Below are 25,586 nucleotides of genomic sequence, written 5' to 3'. Positions count from 1 at the left end.
CTGAAGAGTGGTGATTCCAATATTAGTAGATCCAGCACAGGTGGTGGAGTAGGACTGGCGGCACAGGTGTTGTTGGTGAGCCGGCAGAGGACTCATTGTGAAGGTGGCGTAATGAAGATGGACCCCCTTTCACCTATTTCTTTTTATTCTTATTCAAAATGTCGCCGGATTATGACGACAGTTGAAGCTTATGACTGTATTTTGCTGTATTATTCATTGTAAAATCCAAGTGACAATAAATCATTCAAATTCAAATCCAGATGACAGAGGACCAGTAAACTTGGCATATTTGGATTTTCAGAAAGCTTTTGATATAATCCTACTTAAATGGTTATTGGGAAAAATCAAAGCACGTAGGATCTGTGGTGAGGTGGATGAAGAATTGGGTAGCAAACAGGAAGCCGAGAATAGGAGTAAATAGGTAGTTTTGGAATTGAAATTCATGGAAGTGTGGTATTGCAGGGATCAGTCCTTGGTCCCCAGTTATTCGCAATGTATATTGATGATTTGGAAGAGGGTATTGAGTGTAATAATTTCAAGTGTTCTAATGCACAAAACTAGGTAGAAGTGAGTGGTGAGGAGGACCTAGAGAGGACTCGGCACAGTTTAGGTATATAAGTCCGCAAATGTATGCAGATGCAGAACTTCGCAGACAAATATAAGTTGTCTGATTTGGTTGGTAAAGCAGTACAGTAGAGTGTTATTTAAATGGTGATACTTTGGAAAATGCTGTTGTCCAAGGAGAGCTGAGTGTCCTTGCACTCAGTTCACTAAAAGCAAGTTTACAAATGCAACAAGCAGTTAGTAAGGCAAGTGGAATGATGGCCTTCATGACAAGAGAGTTTTAACACAGGTACGAGGAATTCTTACTGCAGTTAAACAGGACTTTGGTGAGGCCATACATGGAGTACTGTATGTAGCTTTGGTCTCTCTTATCAAAGAATATATATAATTGCCAGAGCAGGTAGCGCAACAAAGGTCCAACAGGCTGATTCCTGGAATGGCAGGTTTGTCACATGAGGAGAGACTGGGTTTTTAATTTTGGTGTCCATACTTGAAGAACGATGTAGTTGCATTTGATACAGTACAGAAAAGATTCATTAGATTAATTCCAGAGATATAAGTCTTGTCTTATGAGGAGAGATTGAGAGGTTTAGGCCTACACATGCTAGAGATTAGAAGAATGAGAGCAGATCTAATTGAGCTATATAAGCTGCTAAAGGGAACTGAGAAAGTTGAAGCAGAGCAGGTGTTTGCCCTTGTGGGTAATCTAGAACAACGGGTCATTGTTTTAGGATAAGGGGCGAAAGATTTAAAACAGATGACAAGGATTTACTTCTCTGAAAGCTTTGTAAATTAATGGAATTCACTAGGGTGCCAAGGGTCTGAGACACTAAACAAATTTAAAGAGGATATATATTTTTAATACTAATAGACTAAAGGGTAATGGGAAGCTCGCAGGAAAGTGGAGTTGAGATCAGCCACAATCGTATTAAATGACAGAACAAATCAAGGGGCTGAATTACCTATTCCAGCTTCTAGTTCTTATGGCCGGGAGGGATAAGACCATGAGACCATAAGACATAGGAGCAGAAATTAGGCCATTTGGCCAATCAAGTCTGCTCTGCCATTCAATCATGGCTGATAAGTTCCTCAACCCATTCTCCTGCTTTCTCCCCAGAACCCTTGATCCCCTTGATAATAAACCTACCTATGTCAATCTTAAATGTACTCAATGACCTGGCCTCCTCCACATTCTGTGGCAATCACTACTCTCTAGCTGAAGAAGTTTCTCCTGATCTCTGTTCTAAAAGGTCTTCCCTTTACTCGAAGGCTGTGCTCTCGGGTTCTAGACTCTCCTCCCAATGGAAGCATCTTCCCAACATCTATTTTGTCCATGCCATTCAATATTCTGAAAGTTTCAATTAGATCCCCCCTCATCCTTCTAAACTTCAATGAGTATAGCCCCAGAGTCCTTAAATGTTCCTCATATGTTAAGCGATCTCATTGTAACATGAGACTGTATACAGGAATGATGTTTCCCCCTGGCTGAGGGGTCCAGAACAATGGGTCACAGTTTCAGCATATTTGGTAGGCCATTTCTGACTGGAATGAGGAGAAACTTCTCTGAGGGTAGTGAACATATGAAAATTTACTGCCATAGAAAACTGTGGAGACAAGGTCACTGAATATATCTAAAAGAAATAGATTCCTAAAAGCTGATGGTGTTAAGGTTTATGAGGAGAGATTGGGAGTATGATGTTGACATAAAGGATCAACCATGATTACGTTGAATGGTGAGGTGGGCTCAATGGATTGAATGGCCTTCTCCTGTTCTTTTTTTTCATGTTTCTCCCCACCGCAGCCATATGTTGGCATTCGTGGCCTTGGAGCCTGCCTACTTCAGGCAGAAGCATCAGTCCATAAATTAATTGGAGTCTGAGATGTTCACAGGAAAGCCCAAAACATTTTTAAGTGCCAATAAACAATGCCTGCACCTGTAATAGATGTTGAGCAGCCAAATGTCCTTCTTGGGGTCATTTCAGGAAAAAAAAATCTATCTTGTTTTATGTAGTATTTACATGAGGCCAGAAAGAGCTTTATTTGCAAAAGATGAATTTTGAAAATGTGGAGGATTTCATGTTGAATGCACATATATTCTCACACTAATGCAATGCCTTGTGGCTAAGCACTAAAGTACAAATGAATAACCTAGTTTTCAACATATTTTGCACTATTCATGTATTTTGTTAAATTGCATTTCTGTCTTTTTTGTTGCTCTTCAAACTTAAATCTTGCACAATATCCATTTCCAAACATCTTTCAAATAAGTCCTTAATTAATTATTTTGGTACTTTCTTTTCGCAGGTTATCTGGAACAAGGTCTATTGGTCAGTGATGCAAAGAAACTCAGAGAAAAATACTTTGCCACAATCCAATTCAAATTAGATGTCATCTCACTCATACCAACTGACTTTCTGTATTTTTACCTTGGACTGGAATATCCAGAAATTAGATTAAATCGTTTGACAAGAATTAGTCGAATGTTTGAATTCTTTTCTAGAACTGAAACTCGGACAAACTACCCAAACATTTTCAGGATTTCCAACCTTGTCATGTACATTGTGATCATTATTCATTGGAATGCTTGTGTGTATTTTTCAATTTCCAAAGCTATAGGGTTTGGGGCAGACACATGGGTATATCCAAATGTATCCATTCCAGAGTTTTCCCGCCTTGCTCGGAAGTACGTGTATAGTCTCTACTGGTCAACACTGACACTAACAACCATCGGTGAAACACCTCCTCCAGTAGAGGATTCAGAATACTTCTTTGTGGTGGCTGATTTCCTGGTTGGTGTGTTGATTTTTGCCACCATTGTTGGTAATGTCGGTTCCATGATTTCCAACATGAATGCAGCTCGTGCAGAGTTTCAATCAAGGATTGATGCCATCAAGCAGTACATGCACTTCCGAAAAGTGAGCAAAGATCTGGAGAAGAGAGTTATCAAATGGTTTGACTACTTATGGACAAACAAAAAAGCTGTGGATGAAAGAGAGGTGTTGAAATATCTTCCTGACAAGCTGAGAGCAGAAATTGCCATCAATGTCCACCTTGACACACTGAAGAAAGTTCGTATCTTTGCAGATTGTGAAGCTGGTCTACTGATTGAGTTGGTATTGAAATTAAGACCCCAGGTGTACAGCCCAGGGGATTACATCTGTCGCAAAGGAGATATTGGTAGAGAGATGTATATCATCAAAGAAGGGAAGCTTGCTGTTGTTGCTGATGATGGAATTACTCAGTTTGTGGTTCTAAGTGATGGCAGCTATTTTGGCGAAATTAGTATTCTGAATATCAAAGGTAGTAAAGCTGGGAACAGAAGAACAGCAAACATTAAGAGCATAGGCTACTCAGATTTGTTCTGCCTCTCCAAAGATGATCTAATGGAAGCTCTAACTGAATATCCTGATGCAAAAGCAATGCTGGAAGAAAAGGGAAAGCAAATTCTAATGAAGGATGGTCTTTTGGATCTAGATATCGCCCAGCTTGGAGCTGACCCAAAGGACATGGAAGAAAAAGTAACAAGACTTGATATGGCAATTGATCTTTTACAGACTAAATTTGCTCGACTTCTGGCGGAGTACAACTCTACACAACAAAAACTAAAAGAAAGAGTGACAAGAGTCGAGAACAAAATTAAACAATCAGGGATGCAATTCGAATATTCAGAACTGATAGATACTGAAGCCCCAAGTGAAACTGAAGAAAGTAAAAAGTAGTGTTAACATTGCATTTTAATATTACAAAGCTAATACTTATTTTTTACATTACTGGACAAGAACAAAGAACAATACAGCACAGGAACAGGCCCTTCAGCCCTCCAATCCTGCGCTGAAATATTTTGCCCTTCATACTAAAACTGTCTTCACTTACAGTATCCATATCCCTCTATTCCCTTCCTATTCATCTATTTGTCCAGGTGTTTCTTGAATGCTGCTATTGCGTCTGCTTCTACTACCTTACACACACTGACCACTTTGTGAAAAGCTTGCTTCACACATCTGTTTTGAACTCCACCACCACCACCACCCCCCTCAAACCCCAGACCTCGAACCTGTGTCTCCGAGTAATTGACCCCTCCACCCTTGGTAAAAGCCTCATACTTTCCACTTTATCCATGCCATTAACACTCTTAAACTTCTATCAGGTTGCCCTCAACCTGCTGCATTCCAGTGAAAACAAACCCAATCTATCTCAGTAGGAACTGCCGATGCTGGAGAATCTGAGATAACACGGTGTGAAGCTGGATGAACACAGCGGGCCAAGCAGCAGCAGTGGAACAGGAAAGCTTGATGTTTCGGGTTGGGACCCTTCTTCAGAAAATCTATCTAACCTTTATTTGTATCTAAAATCCCCTATCTGGTAAACCTTTTCTTTACCCCCTCTAAAGCATCCAAGTTCTTCTGGTAGTGTGGTGACCAGAAATGTATGTAATAGTCCAAATGTGGCCTAACTGAAGTCCAAAAAGCTGCAGCATAACTTGTCAATCCTTTTACTCCATGCCCTTCCAATGAAGGCAAGGACAAACTGACAATGATATCTCAGAAAGAAAACTCATTTAAGCTTTGACAAATTGTTATAGAATATTTCAATGTGTTCAAAGTATATATATATAAAATTCACACATATTGATGAGTTACTGAAAACTGTTAATATACTGGAATTTAATTGCAAGTCACAAGCAAGTGTTTGTATCAGCATAGAATATTTCTTGCTATATTCGAAATTTAAACTGCATTGCTAAGTAAAAACGTCAATAATTTTTTTTTGCTTAAATCCACTATATATGTAAGGAAAAAGAAAATGATAAGAGTAGAGCACCTTACTGAGTATTTTTCAAAATGCTTGACAGAAAAGGAATTATTTTCAAAGCGCAATCATGATTATAATGGAGGCATTATGTTTAATGTGTTATAAACAACTGTATTCAAAAATATGTATTAACAAATCTATATGTTGTTGTAGCAATGACTGCTCAATTTCTTGGATTGTTAGCTTGACTTTAGTCAGGTACTCATCTTCCATTAGACTCCAGTACTAATGCAAATCGAATTTGCAGTCATGACCTGGGGCTGGGGAAAGAGGGAATCTTGTGTCGCAGAGATCTTTTCAAGTGCATTTCTGATTTCCTACCAGCTCTACAATCTTATGATTTTGAGGCAGTTTTACACATGCTGCCCATTCAGCCACACCTTTCACATAACTCTGTGAATATTTCAATTGGCCCCTTGCTCAGGAGCCGGAGTGGGAACTAAAGGTTTTAAAAAAAAGGAGTCATTGCGCCTGGATTAGTGCCCGGACAGTCATTCACCTTAGAAGGAGTGACAGACTTCCAGAAATAGTAGTGGTCAATGGAACCCGATTTCTGCCATTTCCCTGGAGATTTGTCAATCTCAAACTGGAGTCACAACAGAAAAATAGTAGAATCCTTAGAAACCTTGGGTTCTGTGATTCAGAAACAAATTATTATTTTATATTTTTAAAGAAGAACTTTACATCTGAATTGTCACATAATCAAATATAATATATAAACATAAAATGCAAAGAACAACTAAGAGTAATAATTGACATTTTACTCTACACTTAACTAAGATGCAGTCTGGAAATAGAAATATTGTGGGAGTTTCTAGCTTCAGCTATGTCTTGGTCCTTTTCTTCAATGTTTTATCTTTCTCATTAAATAGGTCCCAGAAGTGTATGAAGACAGGGAGATTCTCCACAATTTATATATTCTCAGACTACCTCTGTAGCAGGTTAAAATAACAATAGGAATTGATTTGACGAGGAAGGCAACAATCTATTTCTTAAAGACTGTTGTTAAAAGACAAATATGAATGTGTACAATTAAGTTGGTACTAAAAATAGTAACATACTATGGAATAATGCATTTTATATGTTAAGTAATAATACATTGTACATACATGATGTTGAATCTTAGATGTGTTATACAAAAGTCTATTACATTATGCTGCATTTGAAATTCTGTCAGTGTTTGATCGAACACACGGAAGATATCAATACTGTGTATAGTAATTTACTTTATACTAATAGATTATTCATGATGACTGTAAAATGGCTACTCAGAGTCTATTCGTCTGGTTCTTAACAATTTTCCAGATGCATGAACAATTCAATGGTTGAGTCAGAACTTCTTTTCCTATATACCTCATGACATCATTACTGCGTCGTTGTACAAAATTAAACATTATAATTATTCACAGATAAATTTTAAATCCTGTGGGTTCAGAGAAACCTCGTGGCAAAAGGCCAGTAACCCAGAACTTCTGCTGCTGGCCCTGTTGCAGTTTGTGCAGTCAGATGGAAGTGTGGTGATATATCTGGTCATGTCAACCCATGGTGATGAGACTAAAAAGTTTTCCAAAAGAGCCAAGGGCTTTTATTTGTTGAGTCCCACAGGCAGGAATTTTAAGTTGCCTCATGATCCCTTTATTAAGTGGCTATCTTAAAGCATTTAACAAAATATTCTGAAAGTTTTTGGGATTGTTGCCGGATTCACGGATTTCTTAATTGAGCTTGACAGTAAACCAGATGGATCAGCTCAAAGGACAAGCTGGGTCTCCAGGAGAGCCAATGACATGCAAAATCCAAAAGTGTGTTCCACTGGAGGTTCATTCCCCTGCTCCACAAGCACTGATATTATTTAAAATTAGGTAGAAACTTCACTGCTGCATGATTATCTTGAAAGTAAAGATTCATTCTAAGACTTGGTGCATCCTGTTTTACCCTGCATTCCTGCTGTTCCAGTGGATTGGTACTGGAGTGATAGCAGGAATGCATTAGAATGGAAGAAGATCTTCAGTTCTTTGTAGAAAACAATGTTATTCTTTACATCATGCAGATAAATAATTAAGAATCAAATTGTGTATTTTGATGAGGTATTTTTGGCCCATATAGAAATATATGGTTCATTTAAAATAAATTTAGGTGCATTTATATTCCAATTTACAGGTCACAGACTGAAATTATTGTTCAGTATTAAAAAATATTCTGTAGATGTATATTTTTCTTCTGGTCAACCTCTCCGCTTACAGTCTCCATAAATTGGAAACTCGTATTAAGGTCCTATTTTTCCATCACTTCCCTGCTAACTGACCTACATTGTCCTGAGTCAAGCAGTAATTGCAGTTTTTAAAAAAATCAGATCATTGCCTTCAAAAGTTCTTCCACGGTATCCTGTCTCTCCAACTCTATATCCTTCTCAATCTTGCAACTCTCCAAGATATCTGCACTCTTCTGACTCAGCCTTGAGAATGTCACTAAGTTTCATCACCTCACCTCACCTTTAACAACCTATGCTGTTTGGTGTTTTCTCTTTAAACATATCTGTCCAGCTTTCATTTATTATAATCAATAATATTTAATTAGTCTGTGTTTGATGTTAGTTTGTTTACTGAACAATGTTCACTGTGTTTGATTGATTAAGACTGGGAATGTGGAAGTGAGAGATATTTCATATTTGAAGAGATAGTTTTAGGTATTGCAAAGTGATCTTTGACTTAGAACTATCATCTCTGTATTGTTCTGATAGAAATCAAATTCTCCGAATGTGAAATATTTAGCAAAGCAGTGAATGCATAAAAGTAAGGGAATTCTAAAACCTTATTCAACCAAAGCTTTGGTTAATCATGCTAATATCAGTCTTTTTTTATTTTGTTTGCTTGATAGCATTTCTATGAACACAAGGATAGTAACTGGGGAACATTACTTTTCCCTTTGATTCTGCACCACTAGTGGTTCTGTAGAAACATGGCTCGTCATTTACTCCACCTTCCTATATTATGCATATATTCCTAAATTCCATAATTGACGAGATCCATTGATCACTATCATGAAAATGCTCAGTGCTGGAGCATCCATAGCATGCTGGGATCCGGAATTCCAAAGATTCACAAACTCTTGAATGCAGCTATTTCTGCATGTCCCTGTTTTAAGTGATTGTCTGAGACTTATCGTGTACTCTGGGTTTCCCAACCATGAAAACACTTTCTCAGCATCTATCTCAATCAAGTTTCTTCAAATTTTTTCATATTTCATTTAGATCCTCTCATTCTTCTAAAAACTAGAGCATGTAGGCTTTGTTTCCACAATCTCTCTTCATAAAAACAATACTTTCATTCTGCTAGGGCAAGTATGCCCTTCCTTAGGTAAGGAGACCATACTGTACATGGTTCTTCAGGTATATTTTAAAGAATGTTTTGTGTGGTACTGAGATCTATTTATGCTTGAACTTCACAGCCTGTATAAGCACAGTTAACATTTCATTTGCCTTCCCAGTTGTACTCTCTACATGTGCTAATTTTAGTGATTCATGTACAAGGACACGCAGATCCCCTTGAATGAAAATTTTTTCCCAGTGTCTCATCGTTCAAAAACTATTCTTTTCTTACTTTATCATATAATGGATAACTTCACACATTGTCATATGGTCTTCCAACTACATGTTCTTACCCACTTTACACAGCAGGTAGATTTTAAAATGTAATGGCATCCCATGAGGTGAGGTTGAAGGTGGGGCACAATTTTTGATTGGTCAAGATGGTGCAAGATGAGCACTCCATCACCTCGTTACCTCTACGAAATTAAGTCTAGACAGGAAGGCATGTAGATGTCCTTACCCCACAGATACCTTTGGAAGTCCTTAATTTCCAAACAGACACAACATGTGTCTCACACCATTTCTTCAACTGACAAAAACTCTCCTGTTGTCAAGATTAAATTCTGCCTAACATGTCCCTGTCCTTCAGCAGCTTTGTGATGTGCTCCTTACCATTTATTTTCCTAGCAGGGCCCAGGCTTGCTGAGATGACCCTTAAACAGCCATCAGATCACATAATAATGAAAATGGTTGTCTAACACAGTCCTCGTGTCTGAGAAAAATGTAACATTGAATGAATTTCAAGTTACGGTATGCTATGTTGCAGGACACTACCATCTTATTGTTTTACTTTTGTCTCCTGCTCAGAAACAACCACAATCAATTTATACTCTGTTGACACATTTTCTTAACAAAAAAAACCTTGAACCTAAAATCCCTGCTTAGTGAGGTGACATATGTAATGCCAGGCAAAAGAAACAGCTGATGAAAAGCTCTTGGGCATGAGGGAAGATTAGAAGTAAGACCAGGAAGGTGCCAGTCTGCCACCTCTGCGTAGATCATGAATTCAGACGGATAAAGGAAAATGCAGTGAGAATGGGAAAAATCCTGGAACATAATCCAAAACACGAGCAGTAGGTCTGAGGTAGCTAATGATAAGTAATGAATATATTAAATCTTATGTGGGCAGGAAAATGGATACTAGGTAACAGATAATGAAGAAATACTTCAGAAAGTTAGAAAACAAGGTGCAGAGCTGGTTGAACACAGCAGGCCAAGCAGTGCTCTGATGCTGCTTGGCCTGCTGTATTCATCCAGTTCTACACCTTGTTATCTCAGATGCTCCAGCATTGGCAATTCCGCCTATCTCTACTTCAGAAAGTTAATTTCTGTCGCCACCTAGAGACCACAGCCTGTAACTACACAATTATTGGTGACAATGTGTAAGTTTTTGGTTTCAATTGGAGGCGTTGGAAATATTCAGCCGGTCTGCATCTGTGAGGAGAGAAACAGAGTTACATGTCAGGTCAAGGACATATTATTAGACCTTTCTCTTCAAATTGAAATTTAACTCTCCTCTTCCTTCCATAAATCGAATGTTGACTGTTGGTAAAACCCATCTGTTCACTAATGCCCTTTAGGGAAGGAAACTGTCATCCTTACCTGGTCTGGCCTACATGTGACTCCAGACCCACAACAAATGTTGTTGACTCTGAACTGCCATCGGGGCAATTAGGGATGGGCAATAAATGCTGGTCTATCTAGCAACGTCCTCATCCCATGAACGAATACATAAATATAAGGCCCGTGTGATTCACAATGTCCAGGAAAGCACTGAAGGATCAGGTTGCAAGATTTCCCAAACCTAGACTGAGTATCACAGGTAAGTTATATCCAGTTAGAAATGCTGATTAGTTACTCCTTAGACCCCCAACTCTATTCCACCTGCAAGTAAATGGGCAGTTTAACTCAATACCTTCCTAGGTCTTGGACACTGGCATTCTAACCATTATAAACAGAGACGCTACTGCCTTGTCTCCAAGGTGTGAACGCCTTAAACGAGTTCTGAAGAAGGGTCACGGGGCCCGAGACTTTAACTGCTTTTGTTTACCCCTCTCCCACAGATGCTGCCAGACGTGCTGTGTTTTTCCATCAATTTATGTTTTTGTTCTTAACATCTCTGTCCGAAAACAGGTCCAACTCACAACACAGCAACCTTGTGTCAGGGTTCAGTGCTTCAACTAAGACTATAATAATAATAATTTTGCAGTGAGAATCCTGTTAAGTGGTGGGTGAGCTAATTAATATCTCTTCTCTCATCCGAGTGTCTGTTTTAAAAGGGTCAAACATCCCTATCATGGCCACAACAAGCTCTTACTACTTATCCACAATCACACTTTTCATAACCTGGGGTTTCTGATACTTTGTGATCTGATGAGTAATGCAGTGCAAGATGTTGAAAGTACCCATTATGGTGGAGGTGAATGTGTTAAGAGATATTCAGGCTCCTTGGGCTGCATGCATGTTGACTAAAAGTGTCACTTTGAGATTGGAAGATGGAGCACAGCACTGTTCTCTGTACACTGCAAGATATACATCAGCAAACATCCCACTTCTGACCTTATGATGGAAGAAAAGTCATTGATGACGCAGCTGAAAACTACCCATCGCTTCCTTAGTGTGGCAGAGGGGTGAGAACCAGAGCAGAAGGTCAGCATGTGGAATGATTGAGGAGAATCTGCAAACTACATTGGGGAAACAAAGTGTAGATTGGGTGACCGCTTCAGAGAACAGCTGCCTGCCACTTCTAACACACCACCCTGTTCTCTGGGCCAACATCAGTCTTTGGCTTGCTGCAATGTTCCAGCAAAGCTCAGCACATGCTGGTAGAACAAGACCTAATTTTCCACTTGGGGACCCTGCACCCGTCTGGACTCTGAGTTCAATAATTTTACAGCCTGGACTTTCTCATGCCCAAGACCCCACCCCACACCCCAGGCCTTGTTATCACAATCTGCCATGACACACTACTTATTGTTAGCCATAAAAAGTCTCCATTAACAGCTATTCACTCTCCCAGCCTGATCATATTCACTCCTTTGTACGTCCCACTATATCTCCTCTCTCTTTGGGCTCTAACCCCACCAATTATTTACTCCTTAATCCCACCCTACTTTTTGCAACGTTTTCCAAGCTACCATCAGTTCTGAGGAGGGGTCACTAGACCTGAAACGTTTACTCTAATTTCTCTTCACAGATGCTGCCAGACCTGCTGAGCTTTTCCAGCCTTCTGTTCTTGTTTCTGATTTACTGCATCTGCAGTTCTTTTGATTTTTACAAATTGTAAACTATACATGTGAGACCGATGATTAAGAGAGATCCTTAACAGAGTTCCTAAACATCCATGTGTGCACTGGATTGCCATAGCCTGGTAGGCACTGTGCAGGCCTTCATTCACTTAGATACTACATGTGTGTGCGTGCACAAGAAAAAAAATCACTGGGCCTGCACAATGATCATGCCAATTAGGAGCACAGCAGCAGGAGTAAACCATTCAAATCTGACATTCTAGATTATGACCAATCATCTACCTCAACACCATTTTTGAGCTATCTCCATATCCCTCGACATGATCAGTTTTCAGAAATCTCCCACTTTGTCTTGAACAATGATTGATTTTCCACAGTTCCCTGGAATAAAAAATTCTAATGTTTCACTGGCCTCTGTCAGTCTTAAATGGTTTGTCTCTTATTCTGAGGTGTCCCCCCAGTCCCCAGATTCTCCCCAAACTCCAACCAGGAGAAACATCCTTTCTGTATCTAGACTGTTCAGCTCTTAAAATTACTTGATATGATTCATGAGGCTGATCACTCCATGAAATTCACATTCTGTTGCACCTAATTTTTCTTGTATCTAATACTAAAGCTACCAAATTGCAGAATCATGCTTTTCAGAGTTTAAACCCTTCATTAGTTACGTGGAACAAATTAGGTATTGTTGTTGGGGTAAATTAAGATGTTAAGTGTATTTGATCCTAGATTTTATTTATTTTCAAAGGCAAAGATCAGAGAGGAAAAAAAATATAATGGTCAGATGATTGATAAAGGCAAACAGGCAGCAGAATTAGGTTTCTTCCCTCTCCCAACTGTGATAAATTTAATAATTGTCAGCAATTTAAAGAAGACAGCATTCAAACATTAAACGCAAGATGCTACATGACAGCATTTTAATTCAAACATTACAGATCAAAACTCAATTTTAAACACCCCAATCAAGTACTGTCTACACAATCACTACACATCCTATTCTCAATTTTATATATACATTACGTACAACTATGTATCAAGAGACATGATTCTCATTTTATTAATGGGCAAGGATCAAAAAGGTCAAATAATTTATCTTAAGTCACATAACACACCATAGTATTCACTATGAAACAAGAATAGTTACGTACAGTACAGGCTTCCTAAATTAAAGTGGCTTAATATTTGTGAGAATGCATATCCCCTTTGGGAAAAATCAAGCATAAAAATATACAAGATAGTGACAACCATCCCTCAATATATCAAAGAAAAATAGATAGGAAAAACCTTCAACTTCAGGAAGACTGGCAGTGGTTTGGTTTTAAAAACACACTTTCATTCATGACCTCATTATTCTTTATTAAACTGGAAAAGACATTACTCCAATACTTTCACTCACATGAAATGCTAAACAGCCTTACCTCATCATATCCTTTTTTTGAGAGTTGGGATAAAAATGAAGGTGCCGGAATGATGATAGAAAGATTTTACAAAATTAGCTCTTTTTATAGACTGCAGTGACAACTGCTCCAGCTGGCATTACCAGCATTCACAGCTGCCAGTCACTGATCGACTGACAGCTCAATTAGGAGGGAAGTTCCGCTGATGACAGGTAGAAGTTCCTGTCCCATACTAATGAAAGGGCCATTACCTGTAGCATTAAATGGGGTGAGATGCTCTGGGGAGATGGGGTCTCCCCTGTCATTTTTGACGATGTGCAGGGAGCCAGTTTATGACGTTTAATATTATAACATGACTTCTCTATGAACACATAACTGGCAAGTCTATATCTCAGTAGGGGATTTTGCATCTTCCTTTGAATTAGGCTTATGAGGTTGCTTGCATTGCCACAAGTTAATTACAGCATACCGAAGCCCTTTGAGTATGTGATTGCTTTAAGGAGCCTTTCCTTGAGCTTGTCTTTGCTTGAGTAGTCTGGCAGCAGGAGTACATTGAAGCACGTGTGCGTTGTTGGTAGCCTGTTGGTAGGAGAATGAAATATCACTGTAAATACTGAGAATTAATAATTTCACATTCTCATGTAAGAATAATTTCAGTATTCTGCAATGTGTTTGTTTCAAATAAATCTCAAATATGTAGAAGGAGATATAAACTGATGCGAATCATCTGTGCCTTACTGTACTACTTACAGCCGATTCAATTGTTCAATAAAAAGGACGTGTCTATAAGCACTTTACAAAAATCACAATATCTCAGTGCTTTAAAGCCAATGAGTTACTTTTGAGGTGTTACTGATGTTATACAGAGTGTGAAAAGGGGTAGGAGGAGGCAAATGCAGTCTTAACATCAGAATTGATCAAATGGGTCAAATTACCTGTTTCAATATTGTAGTAACGCTGTGCAAATATCATAATTTGAAATTAGATTTGTGTCCCCCAAAGTTATTTACATAGATTATTGACAATTGTAGCTTCTTATCGAACTCTATACAGAAACAAACTGTGCACAGGAAAGGTATTAGCCTCAAACATACCTGTCTGAATCTGGTCCGTTTTTGGTTATGATCAATTTAATTTTGCCAAGACCACCAACAGGAGCCCGGTCAGAACCTGTGGTGAACTGCAGAAACTGACGCTTCTGTTCTTCTGGGAGACTGTGAGTTATCCCCCAGAAATCTCTATAACAGTGTTTAGAAGAGGAAGAGAAGATTAGGTGAAAAAAAATATTAAAAATTATAAGCAGTTGTTAGGTACTTCTAATCAAATTTCTGTGCTGTTCATACACTTTTATATGTTGTGTTCTAATTACCAGATTGAGATTGCTCATGCTACACTTACTATATTACATTTGAGCTCAGTCAATTGGATAAATCTGGGGTAAAATTAAATAAATATATAATCAATATTGTATTGAAGTCCATGCTTTGACCTATTAAAGAGCTAATTCCATTGTACACAATAATATTAAAAATAATAAAAAGATGTTAGTTCAGTGATTCAAAATAAAAGTATACTTCAAAAACAGACTAATTTTTTTGGTAATACATTATAAGCCCTCTCTCCTGTTCTGCAAGTGCAAGGCTAAATAAACTGTTTTGATGCCATCACAGCAACAGATTATTTCCAATCTGAAAAAGCATTACTATCATGTTCTGACAAGTATGTGAAAAAAATTGAGACTTGTTTGGCAAAGAACCATTGTATATTTTATATATAAACATTTATTAGCCTGTTGCATGCCTCTAGGAGTTAAAACCAAATATAGAAGACAGCTTAGATGACAGATATGGGAAGTAGAAAACAATATTCCAGTGTGAGAGAAGACGAAATAATTACCTTACTATCCTAGATTCTTTTGTGAATCCTCCATCATACTCAGTTGCCTCTTCAAGTGCATGAAAATCCAGATTCTGAAACGTAATGGAACTGTAGATTAGAAGCATCATCTGAACTGCCACATAAACATGCTACAGAATACAGAGACAAATATTTCTTTACAAGGAAGAAAGGGCATTGAACAGAAGATAGGAACTGTTAAGATAAAGGAAGAAAACAGACACAGAGACAGAATTTTGAAAAGGTTTTGTAAGTATTGAGATGGGTAGCAAGGGGACATGCTAGACATCTAGTCATCTGACTGAATGACAAATGTGCCAAGGGAGCGCTGAGGTGTTTCTGAAGTTAAAAGGAAAATCAGTAGTAATCTAGCCTGCAAACGGTGAAGTAGGGCATACAACTGGAGTAATTTGCCAAATAAACAGAAAGAGCAGGAGAATTTGAAAATGACCGAGTACTTTCTAAAATGGTAATGCACAGAGCACTTATGAAGTTTGGAGGTAAAGGGTGCTTAGACATTTTGAGAAAGGGGTTGCAAAGCTCCAGGTTAACTTAACACAAAGGATGTGTATCAATTACTAATTAAGAATTTTTAATGCACACTGCAATAAAATCTCCACTAAATGCTTATTAACCTGTTTTTAAAGAGTAGAAAGTGATAGGGATTGGCAAATTTTATTTTAAACAGTCCTCACTCAATTGTTTTATACAAGGGACAGGAATATAAAATAAAATAAAATATAGGGTGCTATTCCTTTAACGGTAATTGCAATTGCTTGACATTCTTTAAATTAAAATGGGTTAACTAATATCTGGTTAACTCTGGAAGTGGCAAAACACGACCTACTCTTGGGAAATAGGGCAGGACAGGTGATTGAGATGACATTGGGGGAGCACATTAGATCCAGTGACCAAAGCCCTATTAATTTTAAGATAGTAACAGAGAGTGACAAAACTGGTCTACAGGCTCAAGTTCTGAATTGGGGCAATGGGAATTTTGATGGAATTAGACAGGAGCTTGTAGGGGTTGGTTGCAGTAGTTTGTTTGCAGGCAAAGGAACCTCTGAAAAGTGTGAGGCCTTTAAAAGGTAATAGCTAGAGTTCAAGATCTATATGTTCCTGTGAGGATGAAGGGCGAGGTTGGCAGGGGCAGGGATCCCTGGATGACAAGAGATATTGAGGCTTTAACCAGAAGAGAGGAGGAGGCATGGTCAGGAACAGGTAGCTGGGATCAAGGGAATCCTTGGAGGTATATAGGAGATCCAGGAATTTACTGAAGGAGGAAATCAGGAGGGTGCAAAGGGGACACGAGATAACTTACGCTGAGAAGATTAGGGTGAATCCAAAAAGAGATTCTTTAAGTATATTAAAGGAAAAAGAATAATGAGAGAGAGAATAGGACCCCTCAAGGACAAAAGTGGACACGTATGTGTGGAACTGCAGGAGATGGGTGAGGTCTTCAATGAATATTTCTCCACTTTGTTTACCGTGGAGAAAGATAAGAAGAGTTGGGGACTTGGGGAAGTTGGTGGCGATATCTTAGGGACCGTCCATATCACAGAAGAGGTGGTGTTGGAAGTATTAGAATGTATGAGGTCGGTAAATCTCCTGGTCCTGATTACATATATCCAAGAGGCTACAGAAGAAATTGCAGAGGCCTTGGCTGATAATATTTGCATCATCATTAGCCACAGGTGAGGTTCTGGAAACTGGAGGGTTGCGAATGTCATGCCTTTATTCAAGAAGGGCTACAAAGAAAAATCTGGGATTACAGACCAGTATATTTATCATGTGTGGTAGGTACGTTATTTGAGAAGACTCTGAGGGATAAGATATACATGCATTTAGAAAGACAGGATTTGATTAGGACTAGTCAGTGTGGCTTGGTATATGGGAGATCATGTCTCTTAAATTTGTTACTGTTCTTTGATGAAGTGACCAGGAAGGTTGATGAGGGCAGGGCAGTAGCCTATATAGATTTCTGTAAGGCTTTTGGTAAGTTTTCACATGGTAGGCTGCTCTGGAAGGTTAGATTGCATGGAATCCAGGGAGACTTTGCAAGTTGGACACACAACTGGCTTGATGGTAGAGAAGCAGAGGGTAATCCTGTTAGGATGCTTGTCGGACTGGTGGTGTGGCTCAGGGGTTGATGCTGGGCCTATTACTGTTTGTTACCAATATCAACAAATGGGTCGAGAATATACAAGGCATGATTAATAAGTTTACAGATGACAATAAAGTAGGCAGCATCGTGGACAATGGAAAGGTTATCAGAAACTGCAGCAGGATCTTGATCAGCTGGGGAGTGGGCCAAGAAATGGCAAACAGAGTTTAATATAGGTAAGTGAGAGATGTTGCATTTTGGAAAGTCAAATCAAAGTAGGAGTTTCATGGTGAATGTTAGGGCCTTAAGGAGTGGAACACAGGTACCTTAGAATGCAGGTGTGCAGTTCTCAGAAAATGAAGTCACAGGTAGACAGGACAGTGAAGGCAGCTTTTGGCACGCAGGCCTTCATCAGTCAGGGCACTGAGTACAGTAGTTGGGAAGTTATGTTGCAGTTGTAAGGGATGTTGGTGAGGCCACACCTGGAGCACTGTGTTCAGGTTTGGTCACCTTGTTATAGGCAGGATGTTATTAAACTGGAAAGAGTGCAGCAGAAATCTACAAGGACACTGCCAAGACTCAAGTTACAGAGAGAGAGGTTGGACAAGCTAGGACTCTTTCTTTACAGTGTAGGAGACCGAGGACGAATCTTACAGAAGTATTAAGATCATGAGAGGCATGGAGAGGGTGAATATGCTCAGACTTTTTCCCAGGGTTCGACAATCGAGGACTAGAGGGCATCAGTTTAATTTAGGTTCAAGATGGCAGCAGGGTAAGACGCTCCAGTCGGAGCTCCCCTGCTCTCTAGTTCGCTTTCCTTATCCTTTCTTTTTTGTGTCCCCTCTCTGCAGTTGTTTTTTTTCCCCCTCCCACCTCTTGCCCCCAATTTTTAACTTTACCTCCAACAGAGGAAAGGAGTCAGGTTATAACTGGACAACTGGGTTGTGCGATGCAGGAGCAGTGGACATGGTGCGGGCCAGAGGATCAATCCTGGGCCAGAGTTGGTGGTAGAACGGCCTGTTCATCAGTGAGAGCAAACCGTTGAGGTGGCGGCAGTTTTGGTTCCTCCCGGGCCCCCAAATCATGGCGATCAAAGATCAATTTGGCAGCCTGAGTGGGTCTTTCTCCAATCCTGGGTGCCCTGGTATGGGGAGTGGCAGCACAGCAACGGTGTAGCTTATTCCACCATTCTGGGTGACAGTAGCAAAAGCACGACTCTTCCAGGCAGGACTCATGGGCTCGCCCAGACTCCAGGCTGTCACTGGGCCCAGGTGCCTGCACTGTGACTGAGCATTTCAGGCACATTTCTACAGATGGGACTTTGGCTTTTGAGATCCAGACCTTTTTCTCCCCATTTACCTACTGGCTCTGTTAAATATTTAATTCTGGTTTTGTAACCAAGATCGTGCTAGGAAATTGCAATTAGAGATAATGGGAACTGCAGATGCTGGAGAATCCGAGATAACAAAGTGTGGAACCGAATGAACACAGCAGGCCAAGCAGCATCTTAGGAGCAGGAAGGCTGACGTTTCGAGCCTAGACTGAGCCCGAAACGTCAGCTTTTGCGCTCCTCTGATGCTGCTTGGCCTGCTGTGTTCATCCAGCTCCACACCTTGTTATCAACAGGAATTAGGTGCACTTTTCACTGTAATCATGTATTCCTATTCTTAGCACATGCGACAGTAAAATCAAAATGTAATTTGGGGAAAGAATACATGGGAACCAGAAGGGCAACTTTGTTGTTTTTTTTCCCCAACATAGAGGGTCGTATACATATGGAATGAGGTACCAGCTGAAATGGTTGAGGTGGCTAAATTAATAACATTTAAAAGGCATATGGATAAATGCATGGATAGGAAAAGCTTTGAAGAATACGAGCCAAGTGCAGGGAAATGGGGCTAGCGTGGACTGACATTTTGATCAGCATGGACCAATTTGGGCCAAATGGCCTGTCTCCATGCTGTAGGACAGCCAGTGAGCCTGCTGGCTTTGTTTGATTACCTGGACAATTAAGAATTTTAGACATTGTGAAACTGACATGTCTTGGGAATGTGCTAAAAAGACTATTTTAAAGATGTTTGGTAAAGGTAAGATTGTAGGCTGCCAGCAGATAGAACATGCAAGGTATTTCAATTCTAGGTAGTAAATCAAGTTTAGCAGGAAATTGCTATTGGGAAAATTGATGGCATTAAAGGCTGACAAACCCCCAAGGCCCAATAATCTACATCCAGGAGGACTTAAGAAAATGACCCGAGAAATCGTGGATGCACTGGTGGTCATCTCAAGATTCTATCGTCACTAGAACAGTTCCAATGGATTGGAGGGTAGCTAATGTAACCCCATTATTTAAAACAAGAGGTAGACAGTAAACAGGAAGTTAAGGCCTGTTAACCCAACATCAGTGGTACAGAAAACGTTAAGAGTTCACTATGACTATTTAATAACAGAGCATTTGGAAAACAGCAAAAAGAACTAAACACAGAGTCGGCTTAGATTTACAAAACAAAAGTATCATGCTTGACAAATCTACTGGAGTTTGAAGATCTCACTAATGGGGTTGATAAGGAGGAGCCAGCGGATGTGGTTTACTTGGGCTTTCAGAAGGCTTTCAACCAGGTCCCACGTAAGTGATTAGCGTGTAAAATCCGAGCACATGGACTTGGAATGGGATACTGGCATGGATAGAAAACTGGGTGGCAGACAGGAAGCAAAGTTGAAATAGCCAGATCTTTGTCTGACAGGAGGGCAGTGACTTCTAGAATACTGCAGGGATCAGTGTTTTAACCCCAGCTATTCACACATCTCCAGAGTTGCAGGCAACACAAAAATGGACGAGGGACTGAACCATAAAAGGAGGATGGGGAGATGTTTCAGTTTGATTTGGACAAGTTGAGTGATTGGGCGATGTGGCAGATAATGTGGATAAATGTGAGGCTATCCACTTTAGCAACAAAAACAGGAAGGCACAGTACTATCAGAATGTCAACATCTGGTAAAAGGGAGATGCAGAGAGACTTGGGCATCCTTAAAAAAAATCATGAGGGGCATACATAAGGTGAATAACCAAGGTCTTTACCCCAGGGTAAGGGGAGTCCAAAAGTAGAAGGGAGAGAGGGGGAAGATTTTAAAAAGGACTTGATGAACAAACGTTTCACACAGTGAGTAGTGCATACATGGAGCAAGCTGCCGGAGAAAATGGTAGAGATGGGTACAATTGCAATATTTAAAAAACATTTGGACGGGCACATGGATAGGAAAGGTTTAGAAGGATATGGGACAAATGTAGGCAAGTGGGATTAGTTCAGTTCAGGCAACCTGATTGACATGGATGAGTTGGGCCAAAGAGGCATATAGCATGGAGACAGGACTTTATGACTCTAAGTCACTGAAAGTAAGCAGGCAATTGCCGCAAGTGGTGAAGAAGACCTCCATAGTGAGAGGATTTGAGTAGAGGAGCAATGCCTTGCTGCAATTCTGCAGAACTTTGGTGAGACCACATCTTTAGTATTGCGTGGTTTTGGTCTCCTTGTCTGAGGAAGTATGTTCTGGCTTTGAGGAAGTACAACCAAGGCTTATCAGACTGATTCCTGCAAAGACAGGACTGATATATGAAGACAGACTTGATTGCTTAAGACTGTATTCACTGGACTTTAGACAAATGAGTGGGGATCGCAAAGAAACTTATAAACTTCTAACAGAATTACACTGTCTAAATACAGAAAAGGTGTTCTGATGACCAGACAGCCAGAACCAGGAGTTTTAGTCTAAGCATATGGGATAGGTCATTTAGGCTGACTAAAGGAGAATGTTCTTCATCCAGACAGTGTTGAACCTGTGGAATTCTTTGCAATGGAAAATGGTCAAGGCCAGAACACTGAATGTTTTCAAGGAGGAGTGAGTTCTTCAGGTAAAAGGGATCAAAGGGTATGGAGTGAAAGCAAGAACAGAGTACTGAAGTAGATGATCAGGCACAGTCATATTGAATGGCTGAGCAGACTCGAAGAGCAAAATGACCTATTTTTGCTCCTATTTTCTACATTCTTTTGTTTCTTTGAGACACTAATACAAATAGTAAACAACTGAGGCTACAATATTGATTCTTGAAATACTACACTAGTTACTGGATGGTATGCTTGTCTTGGAGTTTAGAAGCCAAGATTCACTAGATTGGTTTCTGGGATCAGAGGCTGTCCTATGATGAAAGTTTGAATAATTTGGGCCATTATTCTGTGAAGTTAAGAATGAGAGGTGATCCTATTGAAACGTACAAGATTCAGAAGGGACTTGAAGAATACTGAGGGCTAGCTTTCCCTGGGTGGGACCCTAGAATAAAGGCAAAAATCTCAAAATAAAATATAAATCACCTACAATTTAGATGAGGAAAAATTTCTTCAAAGGGTGTGATTCTTTGGCATTTTCTACCCAAAAGATTTATAAATGCTCTGTCATTAAGTATACTCATGCTTAAGATAGATTTTGTCAATCTTGGGAAAACAAGGGATGTAAGGAGTTGGCAGGGAATTAGAGTGGAGGCAAATCAGCTATTATCAGATCAAATGGCAGAGTAGGCCCAAGAGGCTGAGGACTATTCCTGCTTTTAATTCATACATTTTTCTTCCATTCAAATGTTGTCATCACCACAACTGCACCAATCCACACCCCAACAACTAATCAGGGGCCAAAAATATAATGTTACAAGATATAATCAACAAAGATGAGAGCTTTACATCTGACCTGAGAACTAAAACAGAAATGGGACAGGTTTATTTCATTAAGCTTCCTAGAGTGGAATAAGTTTGATTTGGAGAATATCATTGGCATTTTGAATCAATCACCTGCAAGACTTACTAACAGCACAGTTGTACAACAGCACTGTCAATAGACAGCAAATAGCAAAATGAAATATTCTCCCATTGGAGTGTCATACATCTGGTGAATTTGGGCTCAGAACTAGTTAAACAATACTCACTCTGCTGCCACAGATCAGCTGTTCAATTTCTTCTGGCCTGAAAAGGTACCTTAAGGGAGATTCATTTATGACCATTTGGAAACCTCGACTGAACGCTTGGAATTGCTTTTCCACTGACTGGTTCAATATATAGTTGGTATATAGTTGGACAAATTCCTGCACCAAGAGAGACAAATGTTAGAAGCCTAAACGAGACAGTTAACTTAAAAGCGCTCAAAATAAAATAACACTTCCTGCCCTGACAGCATCAAAACCATATTAAGATAAAATAATATTTATGCAGTATGCAAAAACTCTTGCGTCATTGCTCAAGATGTTTCTCCTCAACTTTCCTCTGGGGTCTTCTGATTCTTACTACAAATCTACACTACTTGGTCACCGGCCCCTCAACTAATTGAAAAGTGGTTTCATGGGAGAGTCTAGGATCAGAGGGCATAGTCTCGCAATAAACAGGGCACCAATTTAAGACTGGGATGAGGTGAGTTTTGTCTCTGGTGGCTCATGTCTTTGGAACAGTTTGCTTCAGAGAGCTGTGGGGAGAGACTGTGGGGATAGTTGCATTCTTGTTCAGTAGGGGAATCAAGGGTTACAGGGGCAAAAATAGGAAAGTGGATGTGAGGAATGTCAGATCAGCCACGATCTGACTGAAGGTCAGAGCAGTCTTGAGGTGCCAAACTGCCGACGCGTGTTCCTAGTTATTGTGGTCTTATGCACCCTATTTATGACCCTTAAAATCTATACATGTCTACCAGGTCCTCCATCTAACCTTCAGTCCTCAAAGCAAAGCAAGTCCAGCCTGTTTAATGTTTCCTCAAAGTTCAAATCATCCAAATCAGTAAATATTCTGGTAAATTTCCTCTGCACCCTCTTCACTGCATGCAACTATACCGTATAAATGTGGTAATTGGAAATGTACATAGTACTCTGGTTGTGTCCTAATCAGTGTTTTATACAGTTTCAGCATAACCTCCCTGCTATTGTGTTCTATGCTTCAGCTACTAAGCACAAGTATGCCTGCTTAATTACCTTATATACATGCCTTGCTACCTTCAGGACTCAGTGGATATGCGCACGAAGGTTCCTCTGGTCTTTGGTGCTTTCCAGAGTCCTACCATTCATAGTGTGATCTCTTGTACTGTTAGCACTTCCAATCTGTATTATCATCCAGGCTGAATTCCATTTGTCACTGCTCTGCGATCTGACCAGTCTGTTGACAACTTCCTACAGTTTAAAGTTATCTTCCCAGTATTTACCACACTACCGACTTCTGTGCATCTCGCAAACTTCTTGATCATACCCCTACATTTAAGTTCAAATCATTAAGTCTATACCACAAAAAACAAAATCCCCAGACTGATTCCTTAGAATACCATCAGGAGCAGTCTTCCAGTCACAAAATCATCCCTCTACCGTCACCATTTCTGGATCCAAAGTGGCTAAGAGACAATGTGCCACTTTGTCTTTGATCCCATAGACACTTTGTTGACCAGTCTGTCACGAGGGACTGTGTCAAATATCTTGCCACATCAAATGAGTTATCCTCATCGAAATTCTTGGTTACCTCCTCAAAAAATTTCACAGGATTTGTCAAATATCAAATTCTCTTAACAAGTCCATGCTTGTGGACACATCAAATGAGTTATTCTCATCGACGCTTGGCCACATCAAATGAGTTATCCTCATCGACACACTTGGTTACCTCCTCAAAAAAATTCACAGGATTTGTCAAATGTGACCGTCTCTTAACAAGTTCATGCTGACTATTCCTGATTAGTCCAAGTCTATAAGTGCCGAAACATTCTCTGTCTCAAAATTCTAATAATTTGCCCACTATAAATGTTAGACTCGCTGGCCTATAATTTCCTGGTCCATCACTTCTTCCATTTTTAAATAAAGGGAAATTTTAACAGTCCACCTATCCTCTGGCACCTCAACTGTGGCTAGAGGGCCCCCGAAATCTGCTCCCCTACTTTACTCAACAGTCGGGAATACATCTCACCTGGAGCTGCAAATGCATTCATTTCAAGGCTACCACACCCTTTCATATTTCCTCTGTTAATTATCTTTCTAATATACCACTGTTTTACCTGTTTCCTTCTTTGCCATTGTGAAGATCGATGAAAAGTAGCCAGAGAGTGCCCATATAGAATCACAGGGAGTAACACAGCATGGAAAACAGGCCCAAACTGGTCCATGCTAACCATAGTGCCCAGTCAGCTAGTTCCAACTGCCTGTACTTGGGCCATAACCCTCTAAACACTTCCCATCCATGTACCTATCCAAATGTTTTTTTTAAATGTTGCTGTTGCACCTACCTCAAATACTTGCTCCAGCAGCCCATTCCATATTCTCACCACTCTCTACGTGAAGTAGTTACCTGTCAGGTCCTTCTTAAATCTTTTCTTCACTCATCTTAAACCTATGCCCTCTCATTGTCAATTCCCCATCCCTGGGAAAACAAAAGCTATAGACATTCATCCTATCTATGCCCCTCATGATTTTACACACTGCAATAAGGTCATCCTTCATTCTCCTACATTCCAAGGAATAAAGTCCTATCCTGGCCAACCTATCCCTATAACTCAGGCCTACTAGCCCTGACAAAACTCTTATTTCCCATTCCTTCTAGACTCACTTACTCACATGAGTAACCAATTCCATCTGAGCTACTCCTTCCTCTGAACTAGTTGCCAGGATCCCAAACCCCTGCTAATCTAGTTTAAGTTTTCTCAATGGCATTTGCAAACCTCTCATGAGGATGCTTGCTCTGTTTCTGTTCAGAATTAACTTGCTCAACATGTACGGTTCTCACCTCCCAGAGAAATAGTCCCAGTACCTCAGGAATCTGTCCTGCACCATCTGTCGAGTCACACATTCATCTGTTCTGTCCTGCTATTACTGTGCTCACTACTGAGGGACCCTGGGAGTAATCCTGAGATTACAATGTTTGAAGCCATGCTTTTCAATTTCCTGCTGACCTCCCTAAAAGACTATTTGCAAGACCTAATTTCATTTTCACCCCACATCATTGTTTCCAACATGGACTACAACCTCTGGCTATCCACCCTCTCCCTTCAGAATGCTCTGCAGATGTTCCATAGCATCCTTGGCCCTGGAACCTGGAAGGCAATAAGCTATACCAGAGTCACATCTTTTGTTGCAAAAGCATTGGTCTACTCCCCTGACTAATTAATCCCCTATCACTATTGCCCTTCTACATTTCTTCCCCCAG

At 39.9% G+C, this 25,586-nt stretch overlaps 2 protein-coding genes across 5 annotated transcripts in view; one reads left to right on the top strand and one right to left on the bottom strand.

Moving 5' to 3' along the window:
* cnga1b (cyclic nucleotide gated channel subunit alpha 1b) overlaps positions 1–7,509 on the top strand; it is a 50,633-nt gene extending 43,124 nt beyond the window's left edge. For 2 of the 4 annotated variants that reach the window (XM_048555116.2, XM_048555025.2), the window contains one exon: positions 2,869–7,507. In XM_048555116.2, coding sequence (XP_048411073.2) covers positions 2,869–4,283 — 1,415 coding nt within the window. In that variant the 3' untranslated portion in view covers positions 4,284–7,507. Of the gene's footprint in view, positions 1–2,868 lie in introns of all 4 variants that reach the window. The other 2 variants (XM_048555202.2, XM_059647667.1) reach the window with 2 other exon arrangements.
* A 5,367-nt stretch (positions 7,510–12,876) lies between these two features.
* Positions 12,877–25,586, bottom strand: part of LOC125457541 (ubiquitin-protein ligase E3A-like) — a 42,301-nt gene continuing 29,591 nt past the window's right edge. Inside the window, exons 7-10 of the mRNA XM_048541886.2 lie at positions 22,355–22,510; positions 15,282–15,355; positions 14,480–14,623; positions 12,877–13,964 (exon numbers count right to left, since the gene is read on the bottom strand). Coding sequence (XP_048397843.1) covers positions 13,844–13,964; positions 14,480–14,623; positions 15,282–15,355; positions 22,355–22,510 — 495 coding nt within the window. The 3' untranslated portion in view covers positions 12,877–13,843. The remainder of the gene's footprint in view (positions 13,965–14,479; positions 14,624–15,281; positions 15,356–22,354; positions 22,511–25,586) is intronic.

This window comes from Stegostoma tigrinum, chromosome 1, assembly GCF_030684315.1.
Source record: "Stegostoma tigrinum isolate sSteTig4 chromosome 1, sSteTig4.hap1, whole genome shotgun sequence".
Taxonomy (NCBI): Eukaryota; Metazoa; Chordata; class Chondrichthyes; order Orectolobiformes; family Stegostomatidae; genus Stegostoma; species Stegostoma tigrinum.
The sequence above is the reverse complement of the archived record's forward strand: the minus strand, read 5'-3'. Positions and strand labels throughout refer to the sequence as shown.